Below are 12119 nucleotides of genomic sequence, written 5' to 3'. Positions count from 1 at the left end.
GAGAGAGACCCCAGTCTCTCTCTCCCTTCCCGTCTCTCTCCCCCAGTCTCTCTCTCCCTTCCCCTGTCTCTCTCCCCCAGTCTCTCTCTCCCTTCCCGTCTCTCTCCCCCAGTCTCTCTCTCTCTCTCCCGTCTCTCCCCCAGTCTCTCTCTCTCTCCCGTCTCTCTCCCCCAGTCTCTCTCTCTCCCCCAGTCTCTCTCCCCCAGTCTCTCTCTCTCCCACAGTCTCTCTCTCTCCCCCAGTCTCTCCCTCTCCCCCAGTCTCTCTCTCTCCCCCAGTCTCTCCCTCTCCCCCAGTCTCTCCCTCTCCCCCAGTCTCTCTCCCATCTCTCTCTCTCTCTCCCCCCATCTCTCTCTCTCTCCCAGTCTCCCTCTCTCCCCATCTCTCTCTCTCCCCCCCAGTCTCCCTCTCTCCCCCAGTCTCCCCCTCTCCCCCTCAGTCGCTCTCTCTCTCCCCCCTCAGTCTCTCTCTATCTCCCCAGTCTCTCCCTCTCTCTCCACATCTCTCTCTCTCACCCCTCAGTCGCTCTCTCTCTCCCCATTCTCTCTCTCTCCCCAGTCTCTCTCCTCTCTCTCCCCCCAATCTCTCTCTCTCACTCCCAATCTCTCTCTCTCTCTCTCTCACACTCCCAATCTCTCTCTCTCTCTGACACTCCCAATCTCTCTCTCTCTCACACTCCCAATCACTCTCTCTCACAGTCCGAATCTCTCTCTCTCTCACACTCCCAATCTCTCTCTCTCCCAATCTCTCACTCTCTCACACTCCCAATCTCTCTCTCTCTCACACTCCCAATCTCTCTCTCTGTCTCTCTCTCTCTCACACTCCCAATCTCTCTCACACTCCCAATCTCTCTCACACTCCCAATCTCTCTCACAACTCCCAATCTCTCTCACACTCCCAATCTCTCTCTCTCTCTTACTCCCAGTCTCTCTCTCTCTCACACTCCCAGTCTCTCTCTCTCACACTCCCAGTCTCTCTCTCTCTCACACTCCCAATCTCTCTCTCTCACACTCCCAATCTCTCTCTCTCACACTCCCAATCTCTCTCTCTCACACTCCAATCTCTCTCTCTCACTCCCAATCTCTCTCTCACACTCCCAATCTCTCTCTCTCACACTCCCAATCTCTCTCTCTCACACTCCCAATCTCTCTCTCTCACTCCCAATCTCTCTCTCTCACACTCCCAATCTCTCTCTCTCACACTCCCAATCTCTCTCTCTTTCCTTCCATCTCTCTCTCTCTCTCTCTCTCTCTCTCTCTCTCCTTCCCTCTCTCTCTCCTTCCCTCTCTCTCAGTCCCTCTCTCTCTCTCTCCTTCCCTCTCTCTCTTCCAACAACAACATGCCCTCAAAAAGCCTCGGCACCGCCAGGCTCCCCCAGCTAGTTGAGTATATTCAAGACAGAGATCGATAGATTTTTGGATATTAAGGGAATCAAGGGATATGGGGATAGTGCAGGAAAGTGGAGGTGAGGTAGAAGATCATTGAATGGTGGAGCAGGCTCGAAGGGCTGATTGGCCGACTCCTGCTCCTAGTTCTTATTTTCTTATGAGTATCCAGGCTCAGAGGGCTCACATAATTCGAATGCCAGCAGCGGACATCCACGTCACTATGTGCACATCTGGGGCCCCTGCCAGAGGAGGAGGACAAGGACGAGAAAAGCTCACCAACAAACTTCATTCTGCAGCCGGTGACACTGCTCTAGATCATCTTAAAAGGTTGTCCAATCAGCCCCTTTCATAACAGGGCTGAAAAGAATTCTGGTGTGGACACCAGGTGGTTCCCACATCCACTGCTGAGCAAACCTCTATGCAGGATTCAGACCAGTATCCAGGTTACTAATTGGTAGGACACTTGAAGCAGTGGAAATTCCTGGCGTGGGAATTATTTCGGCCCCACCCCCTCTAACGACTGGGACCATGTTTGCTTCAAATGGAAGCTCTGCCCACATCAGGCCCCTGTGCAAATTTCTAGTTGGTAGAATTCTGAGTAAAGATCATGTGTCAGGCCTCCTGTACCAGTCTTGCACTAGAGGACTATTGCTGAGGCCAAGACTTTTCAACCCCAGTCTTTTTAAGGGACATTGGTAGATGCATCTTCCTGACGGACACAAATTTCTTAAGCTCTGACAAAAATTATACCAAACTACAAATGTGAACCAGTACCATCTTTTACATAATTTCAGTTTTAAATGATTCAATTTTGTTTTGCTTTTTTTATAACTATTACAGAATTTAGTGTATAGAACGTGCTCGCTTTTCTGAAACATGGTACTATACAGAGTATACAGGACATTGAAGGTATCATCACTTGCCAAACCATACATTGGGGTTCTGGCACAGTTCAGTACAATTTGGAAGTATTAATCACTAACATAGCCAGTCGTTCCTGGAAAGAGCTGTAGGTCAGGCAGGAGAGTGGGATAAGGGATTCAATATGTTTAAAGGCAGCGATGTAATCATTTCCCCAATTGTTCTACTATCTAAGGGAATACGTATCTGAGCGATAGAGATCAGGAAGGTGCCAAATATTATTTCCATCTGTGCTCAGTTCACTGCCCTTAGCTGAGATGGTGGTAGGGCTGCTACAATTGGCCTGTGCTAGAGAGCAGAAAGTCAGCCAGGGTTCCTACTGATCGCTATCCAGTGATCTCACCTGGGAGTTCATGAATCTGACCATCAATCAGGGTCGATTCAGCTGTGATGCCCCTTGTGAGTGAATAGCCTGCCAACCCTCACTGTCTAGGTCTGCAAATGAAGAATGGCCATTTGACCGAGGTACCACATGGAGCACATTAGTGAAAGTGAATCAACATCTTCATGAGAGAAGAAGTTGGTGGAAAAGGATAGAAAAACACTCAAATATTTGCAGCTTTGCTCATTCGTAATATTTACAGAATATTTTCATGCTACTTTTAAAGCATATGTTTAGCATACACTGGTAATACAGATAAACAACCCATTATGAAGTACTTACTTAATTGCCATTTAACTAAATGTCTACTTCAAGGTTATTACATAATACTAATTAATGTTGACTTCTTGCTCATTGCTGCTACTTGAGACGTAGCTCCCCTTGCAATATTTTGCCAGTAATAGCAGAAAGAAATAGGGGAGGCCTTAAGTGAAAGATTGAACCAACCGGGATCAAAATTAATTTCATGTCCACAGGCCTCCATGAGCACCTGTGCAAAAGAGGTATTCAGCCCTTGGAGTGGTGCTCAAGTGTTCCTGTAACAGTATGGGGCAGCCATCTAGTTATAACATTTTGGGGGTCTCAATGAGCCTTGGTGCACAGTTTGCATGCAAGCTCCCAATACCCTACACAATAAGCAGTGGCATGCTAGGTATCACAGGTGCATTCCAGGTCTCTATCATGCGCACCCAATAGTGCGGGGAGCCAGCACCCACTGTGCTTCAGTGCATTGGCTCGTCACATTATCGGCAGTATGGGATGGTATTAAAGTATCGAGAATCTCAAACCACAGTAAAATGTAATAAATGTCATTTACCTTTTTTAGTCCTCATCAAGTGCCTCTGAATGGTCCTGGATTGGCTTGTAATGTAAGTTAGTGGAATATGCCATAGATAACTACAAAAAGAAACATAATAAAGTGAGAATATTAATGTTTTCGGGTCGCTTTATGTCTTTATCAAGCAAGGTATGTCAATGTAGGGCAATGGAACTCTTTTCCACTTTCGTACCCAGTGTCAGTATTAAGCACTCCTTGGTCATCAGAAATAGTTGCAGAATGAGCTTCATTTACTCTGACCACAAAAAGTAGCTTAACCAGAGAAACACTCCTTACCTCAAGATGATTTTTCCATTGACCATACTGGTGATTGCCAACTCGGAGCCACATTCTGTGCAGGTTTGTGCTGTGGGCCCATTAGGACTTCAGATTGCACAAATTGATTTCATACAGAATCCCTGAAAACAATCATCCTACTGGTCTGATTTTGATTTGAGCCCAGGTGTGAAATGACAGTGTGGTAACCCACGACACCAGAGGTTCCCAAACTGAGGAGCGTGCCATGGTTATCAGGGAGCACGTGGAGGACAATGAGTATGAACAAAATGTGAGATGGGTACAACAACAACTTGTATTTATATAGCACCTTTAAAGTAGTCCCAAGGTGCTTCACAGGAGTATTATAAGACAAATATTTGACACTGAGCCACATAAGGAGAAATTAGGGCAGATGACCAAAAGCTTGGTCAAAGAGGTGGGTTTTAAGGAGTGTCTTAAAGGCAGAAAGAGAGGTAGAGAGGCGGAGAAGTTTAGGGAGGGAATTCCAGAGATTCAGGCCTAGGCAACAGAAGGCACATTGTTGGGTACATTTAATAAACATCTGCACTTGTACCCAGGAACGATTGCAGTCAAGTGAAGAGTGAACTTTTTTGCTGTTTTCCTGTACCTGGGGGTGTGCTGTGAGTGGGAGCCATGTGTGGTCATTAGGGCTCGCATTCCAATGGCAACAGTCACCAGGGACAAGCTGGACTCGAGCCGGAGTGTGTGGATCCATGCGGCCAGGACCTCTGTGGCCAAGCATTCTCCTTCTGCTGCTGCTGCTGCTGGAAGGGATGACAGCAGCAACGACTGGGACAGCAATCACAAACCAAGGCACTCCCAAACAAAGGGCCAAGATCGTTTGAAGGCTGCCAGAGAGGTGCCAGAAGCATCAGTATTCCTGCTGGTTGGCATTTGTCTACTTGCTGCTGATCCTGCTCTTGTTAGCAGTGGGGCCCACTCACGACCGGGATGGTTTCAATGCTTACAGAGCAAAGTAATAATTAACACTGGCGAATGTCTGGAGCACAGTTAGATCTAAGGTCTAGATTCTGGCCAAGCCTTGGTGAATTTTATTGCTGAAGTGGGTTATTTTTTTTTCTAATAATGCCGATTTTATTGTACCATAAATATCTTACCACAGATTGTGCCTTGTCTGGTCCTGTGATTACACTACGGGTACCAGTTTGACACTGGTATCACTATTACTGTATATGTTATGTTAGCGGAGCAAATTATATCCTCTTGTTCCTTGCAAAAATACTTGGCAGAACTTTCAACTTCAGCAGGGGTGGAAAATGGGTTTTAGCAGATGGGCCATCAGTAGTACAACCCAGCCCGAATTTCCATTCCATTGAAGTCAAGGCAGGGAAGAGAATCGGGGTGAGGGGGAAGGAAGTTGTATACAACGGGCAGCCGATCCACTACAGCCCCCAAAATTGCAAGTTTGGTCCACTATTTTAGAAAGGAGGGAGGCATGTATGGGACATTAATCTCTGAAGTGGGGGGGGGGGGGGGATAAGCAAAAAAAGTTTGGGAACCTCTGCACTACACCATCCAGTCTCCGATCAATATTAAACTAATATCAAGGTATTCTGTTATTTTACAGCTTGTGCATATCTCCAAACTGGTGGTTTAATGTGATTATATCACTGCAGGGACAGACAACACTGGAATAAAGAAAACACTTGCATTTATAGAGCAGTTCATTACATCCTTAGACTATCCTAAAGTGCTTCACAATCCAATGATTTATTTACAGGTTTGACTGGGCTTGAATTGCCAGAGTTTTTTGTTCTTGGTAGATGGGTGAGGGTGGCAATAGAGCTTTTCACTTCACAAACAACAAATGAGATGAATGATCAATTTGTTTTTGGTTGAGAGTGAGAGTGCATGTGGTCAGGAGAACTCCCTGCTCTTCTTCAAATAATGCCATAGAATCTTTTGCTTTTACCTAAACTGACAGACAGGGCCAACTTCTCATTTGAAAGACTCCACCCCTGGTAAGGCAACACCCCTCAGCACTGCACTGAAGTGTCATTTTAGATTTTGTGCTCGAGTACTGGAGTGGGGCTTGAACTCACTCTCATAACTCAGGCAAACGTGCTATCAATTGAACCAAGCCAACACATACTAGCGTAACAAAGAATACTAACCTCCTTGTCGGTTATGTCATTTCTACATAAGAAAAAGCTTATTGAACCACTTAGCATTGTTGTATACATTCATATGTTCTACAGTGGAGTAAGCGACCGAGAGCTTGTTAATGCTCCATTATATTACAGGCATCAGTTTGAGATTGGGACTAGTTCAGAGTTAGACTGCTGGCTCCATGCCTTTCTTTGGCAAGGAGAACTGGAGCTCCATGAATGCCTGCTTGTGCAATTCAACAGAACTCCACTCACCAGCAATCAAATTTCAACGTTAAACAGCTGACAGGAAGTCTTCTCACGGCAGACATTAAGAAAAATTAAAAATTAAATTTAATGTAGTGCTAAGCAACCAAGGAACTTGAAAAAAAAATCTTATCTTAGCACTTATACTGCATTTGGCATGAAGCCAAAACAGTGCAAGACTGGTTCCACAAGGTGATCTCAATCCATATTCCTATATTTGATTCAGGCAAATTCACACCGCTGACGAAAAGCAAAAATGCCTTCATGGTGACACAAAATGCCTGGTATAAGAATCCTTCTTGCTGCCACTATTCACCACAGAACTTAGAATGGCTATTGTGCACATGCTGAACACCTTCAGGAGAGGCGGGGGGGGAAATAAAAACAAAAATAAGAACAAGTCAGTGTTTGAGAGTGTTGAAAATTCCAGCAAAAAAGCTGCTTGATCGCACATTTTAACTGTCTGTAGATAGAATACCTTGGGATTTTTATTTAGTATTTAGTTATTTCACACTCTAAATGGAATGCTCGAATAAGTCAAATGCTGATTAACCATTTTCTGTTAATTGTGACAGGGTTAACGGAATGGGAAGATGTGGGCTTGCATTCCTGATTCTCCACCTGCCAAACCTCATCACAGCTGCACTACTATTAACCTTTATTTTTCTGTTTGCACTGCTCTCTCAACTTTGTTTTGAACAGTACGATTTATCAACTGCACAGCATTTTGTGAATGGAATGGATATATTCCTAAAAATAGTATTTGAGAGAACTTCACAACTAACTTGGAAGTTATTTTGACCGCATTGTATCTATTAAAATAGCAGTCAGTCATACAAATGAAAGAATCATCATCCATTAAGGTTTAATTTAATGTGCACTCGTCCCAATCTCAGAACACTACTATTTCCATCATTGTGGCTTATCTGGGTGGGGTTGCCAAATTAGTGCTAAACTATGGAAAGTTCTGTGCTGTGGTTTCATGTCCATTGTGAGCCAACACTGCTCACATTCATTTTACATAAGACATTTTTTTTTTTAATTGAGTGGAGAGGAGAAACCTTCATTCCATCTGTCTGGATTTAGAAACATAGAAACATAGAAGATAGGAGGAGTAGGCCATTCGGCCCTTCGAGCCTGCTCCGCCATTCAATAAGATCATGGCTGATCATCCAAATTCAGTACCCTGTCCCTGCCCTCTCCCCATATCCCTTGATCCCTTTAGCCTTAAGAAATATATCCAACTCTTTCTTGAATATATTTAATGAACTGGCCTCCACCGCCTTCTGTGGCAGAGAATTCCACAGGTTCACCACTCTCTGGGTGAAGAAATTCCTACTCATTTCAGTCCTAAATGGTTTACCCCTTATCCTTAGACTATGACCCCTGGTTCTGGACTCCCCGGCCATCATAAACATCCTTCCTGCATCTAGTCTGTCCAGGCCTGACAGAATTTTATAGGTTTCGATGAGATCCCCTCTCAATCATCTAAACTCCAGTGAGTATAAGCCCAATCGACACAATCTCTCCTCATACGTCATTCCTGCCATCCCAGGTATCAGAGCCTGGTGAATCTTCGCTGCACTCCTTCCATGGCAAGAACGTTCTTCCTCAGGTAAGGCGACCAAAACTGCACGCAATACTCAAGGTGCGGTCTCACCAAGGCCCTGTACAACTGCAGCAAGACATCCTTGTTCCTGTACTCGAACCCTCTCGCTACGAAGGCCAACATACCATTTGCCTTCTTAACCGCCTGCTGCACCTGCATGCTTAACTTCAGCGACTGGTGCACAAGAAGATTTAATTTGGACTCAAGGGCCGAGGTGAAAGGGCAATATGCTAAACCGCATCATCGTGCAGACTTCTTGTATTATTGTTTATTACGGTGTTAACATTTGACAATCAAGTTCAGTTTTAGCTTCAGGAATATCAAATCTCATTCTTGTCATCTGTGGTCAGCAGGCTTTGGCTGGAAGAGGCTTTAAATTACAGGGCGAGGAGTGGGTAAATTTAAAAGGTAAGCAGAAGTATTACCTTGCAGATTCTGAATTTGGATCTTGGAAATCAGAACCTTTTTGATAGTGCTCCTGTTGCAATAAGATTTGTCGTCCTTTCACCGTAACAGTTACCAGTGGGAACCCCTTCTGAAGTGTCCAGGTGTTCATCATTGTCTTTACATCAAGGACATCTTCCATGAACCACTGCTACAAAATTAAAATAAGAACACTAAATCGTAACGCTTTACACTTTGTCTACTGCTTGTTACGAAAATCATCATTTTTCTTGGGTTACTCCTCGTCATATATTGATTCCTAGTCACAACAAATTACAAACTATACTGACATCTAGCATTTTTCCAAGGTACTGCACATAAAACAGCGTCATACAGTTCACTTGATTCAAATTACCTGATAATTCATTTTTTTTTTTGCATTAAATTCCCACATTTTCGGATTACTGATATTGCTTAATTCAAATTATTTGAAGACCGTAACTGTCCTTTTTCTGTACCTTTGCACTAGTTTCTTGTTCCTTTTACTGCTTCATTCAGCAACATCAACCTATATTTGAACAAACTGCTTTCCCAACATTACGAACCTTTAGTTTTAGAAACATAGAAGATAGGAGCAGGAGTAGGCCATTCGGCCCCTTGAGCCTGCTCCGCCATTCAATGAGATCATGGCTGATCATCCAAATTCAGTACCCTGTCCCTGCCTTCTCCCCATATCCCTTGATCCCCTTAGCCTTAAGAAATATATCTAACTCCTTCTTGAATATATTTAATGAATTGGCCTCTACTGCCTTCTTTGGTAGAGAATTCCACAGGTTCACCACTCTCTGGGTGAAGAAATTCCTCCTCATCTCTGTCCTAAATGGCTTACCCCTTATCCTTAGACTGTGACCCCTGGTTCTAGACTCCCCGACCATCGGGAACATCCTTCCTGCATCTAGTCTGTCTAGTCTTGTTAGAATTTTATAAGTTTCAATGAGATCCCTTCTCATTCTTCTAAACTCCAGCAAGTACAAGCCCAATCGACCCAGTCTCTCCTCATACGTCATTCCTGCCATCCCAGGTATCAGCCTGGTGAATCTTCGCTGCACTCCTTCCATGGCAAGAACATCCTTCCTTGGCAAGAACATCCTTCCTCAGATAAGGTGACCAAAACTGCACACAATACTCAAGATGTGGTCTCACCAAGGCCCTGTACAACTGCAGCAAGACATCCTTGCTCCTGTACTCAAACCCTCTCGCTACGAAGGCCAACATACCATTTGCCTTCTTAACCACCTGCTGCACCTGCATGTTTACCTTCAGCGACTGGTGCACAAGGACACCCAGGTCTCGTTGCACTTCCCCTTCTCCCAATCTATTGCCATTCATTTAATAATCTGCCTTCCTGTTTTTGCCACCAAAATGGATAACCTTGCATTTATCCACGTTATATTGCATCTGCCCAATCACCCAACCTGTCCAAATCATACTGGAGTTTCTCGGCATCCTCCTCACAGCACACATGCCCACCCAGCTTTGTGTCGTCTGCAAACTTGGAGATATTACATCTAGTTCCCTCGTCCAGATCATTAATATATATTGTGAATAGCTGGGGTCCAAGGACTGATCCCTGCGGTACCCCACTAGTCACTGCCTGCCACTCGGAAAAAGAGCCGTTTATTCCAACTCTTTGCTTTCTGTCTGCCAACCAGTTCTCTATCCAAGTCAATACCTTGCCCCCAATCCCATGTGCCTTAACTTTACACGCTAATCTCTTATGCGGGACCTTATCGAAAGCCTTCTGAAAGTCCAAATACACCACATCCACTGGTTCTCCCTTATCTATTTTACCAGTTACATCCTCAAAAAATTCCAGTAGATTAGTTTTCCGCTTGCTGCCATCTCAACTTTGTTATAAAGAATAACATTTCTCAATTGCACAGTACTTTGTGAATGGAATGGATACATTTCTATAAATAATATTCAGTGAGAACTTCATGATTAACTAGGGAGTTATTTTGAGAGCATTGCCTGATTAAAACTGGGTGGCCAAAGTATGAAATTATCATGCAATGAGCCTACATGGGTCTGCTTCACTGGTTTCACTGAGCATTCATGCACTGATACAAGTTTTGGTTGTATTTTATAAAAATTTCATTTTTAAAGCCCTTTTTGTATATTTGTAGAGTGACACCATGGTTCAGCATGAGACAACTGTAACAAGGCAGATTTCTCATGAATTTGATCCCAGTGGTTGCTGAGAGTACAGGTTTATGTTTTGTAAAAAGTCTATTTTCAGTTTGGTTAGCTGGGTGTCTGGCATGCACAGAAATCCACCACCACTTTACCAAGGTACTGAGAATTTCTGTTTACCCGATACTAAGTGCACGCTCTGTCTCCACAGTGGTGAAGTCCTGATTGCTACTCAGTGACTCGAATTGGAAAACCCATGTGTGAGTGACAGGTGAGCAAAGGATCAGGATTGGCTGTGGTGACACCGCCTCCCTGCCTGAGTAAAACACCCTGCCAACACCCAGTGCCCAGGCTCATGAATAATGACCATTTAGGAGGGCCAACAGCACGTGCAGAACAGTAGCCCAGTGTAAGACACTCCCTCCAGGAGATGAGTAGGCAACAAAATTGGGAGAAGAAATAAAACATTTTTTTAAAAAACAAATGAAAATTAAATTAGATTTTGATTGAAGATGTAGTGAATAAACACAGTTGCCTTAAAAATTCACATTGGGGGTGACGAGTTTTGATTATTCTGGGAGAACAAAAGAAATTGCTGTTTCCTCAACCACAGTTCACACCCAGCTCATAAAAAGATATACATGGGGAGTGCTATCAAAATATACTAACAAGCTGATCTTGAATTATTAGTAGGTTGTTTCTGTATTACATAAGAAATATGAGCAGGAGTAGGCCATTTGGCACTTCGAGCCTGCTCCGCCATTCAACAAGATCATGGTATTAATCATAGCTCTGCAGTTCTGCCACATCCAGTCGTGAATGGTGATGGACCATTAAACCACTAACGGGAGGAGGAGGCTCCACGAATATCCCCATCCTCAATGATGGCGAAGCCCAGCATGTGAGTGCAAAAGACAAAGCTGAAGCGTTTGCAACCATCTTCAGCCAGAAGTGCCAAGTGGATGATCCATATTGGCCTCCTCCTGAGGTCCCACCACCACAGAAGTCAGTCCTCAGACAATTTGATTCATTCCACGTGATATCAAGGAATGGCTGAGCGCACTGGATACAGCAAAGACTATGGGCCCTGAAAACATCCTGGCTGTCGTGCTGAAGACTTGTGCTCCAGAACTAGCCATGCCTCTAGCGAAGTTGTTCCAGTACTGCTATAACACTGGCATCTATCCGACAATGTGAAAAACTGCCCAGGTATGTCCTGTCCACAAAAAGCAGGACAAATCCAATCCGGCCAATTACCGCCCCATCAGTCTACTTTCAATCATCAGCAAAGTGATGGAAGGTGTCATTGACAGTGCTATCAAGCAGCACTTACTCACCGATAACCTGCTTACTGATGCCCAGTTTGGGTTCCGCCAGGACCACTTTGCTCCTGACCTCATTACAGCCTTGGTCCAAACATGGACAAAGGAGATGAATTCCAGAGGTGAGGAGAGAGTGACTGCCTTTGACTGAGTGTGGCATCAAGGAGCCCTAGTAAAACTGAAGTCAATGGGAATCGGGGGAAAAGCTCTCCACTGGCTGGAGTCATACCTAGTACAAAAGATGGTTATGGTGGTTGGAGGTCAATCATCACAGCTCCAGGACATCGCTGCAGGAGTTCCTCAGGGCAGTGTCCTAGGCCCAACCAGCTTCAGCTGCTTCATCAATGACCTTCCGTCCATCATAAGGTCAGAAGTGGGGCTGTTCGCTGATGACTGCACAGTGTTCAGTGCCATTCACAACTCCTCAG

General features: G+C 44.6%; 1 protein-coding gene across 7 annotated transcripts in view; it reads right to left on the bottom strand.

Moving 5' to 3' along the window:
- LOC147124508 (endoplasmic reticulum aminopeptidase 1-like) overlaps positions 1 to 12119 on the bottom strand; it is a 156650-nt gene that overhangs the window by 35994 nt on the left and 108537 nt on the right. For all 7 annotated transcript variants that reach the window (XM_085988401.1, XM_085988411.1, XM_085988420.1 and 4 more), the window contains 2 exons: positions 8218 to 8387; positions 3509 to 3588 (listed from right to left, as the gene is read on the bottom strand). In XM_085988401.1, coding sequence (XP_085844527.1) covers positions 3509 to 3588; positions 8218 to 8387 — 250 coding nt within the window. The remainder of the gene's footprint in view (positions 1 to 3508; positions 3589 to 8217; positions 8388 to 12119) is intronic.

This window comes from Somniosus microcephalus, chromosome 1, assembly GCF_052327205.1.
Source record: "Somniosus microcephalus isolate GS21.2 chromosome 1, FLI_Smic_1.0, whole genome shotgun sequence".
NCBI lineage: Eukaryota > Metazoa > Chordata > Chondrichthyes > Squaliformes > Somniosidae > Somniosus > Somniosus microcephalus.
This window is presented reverse-complemented; position numbering and strand designations above follow the sequence as displayed.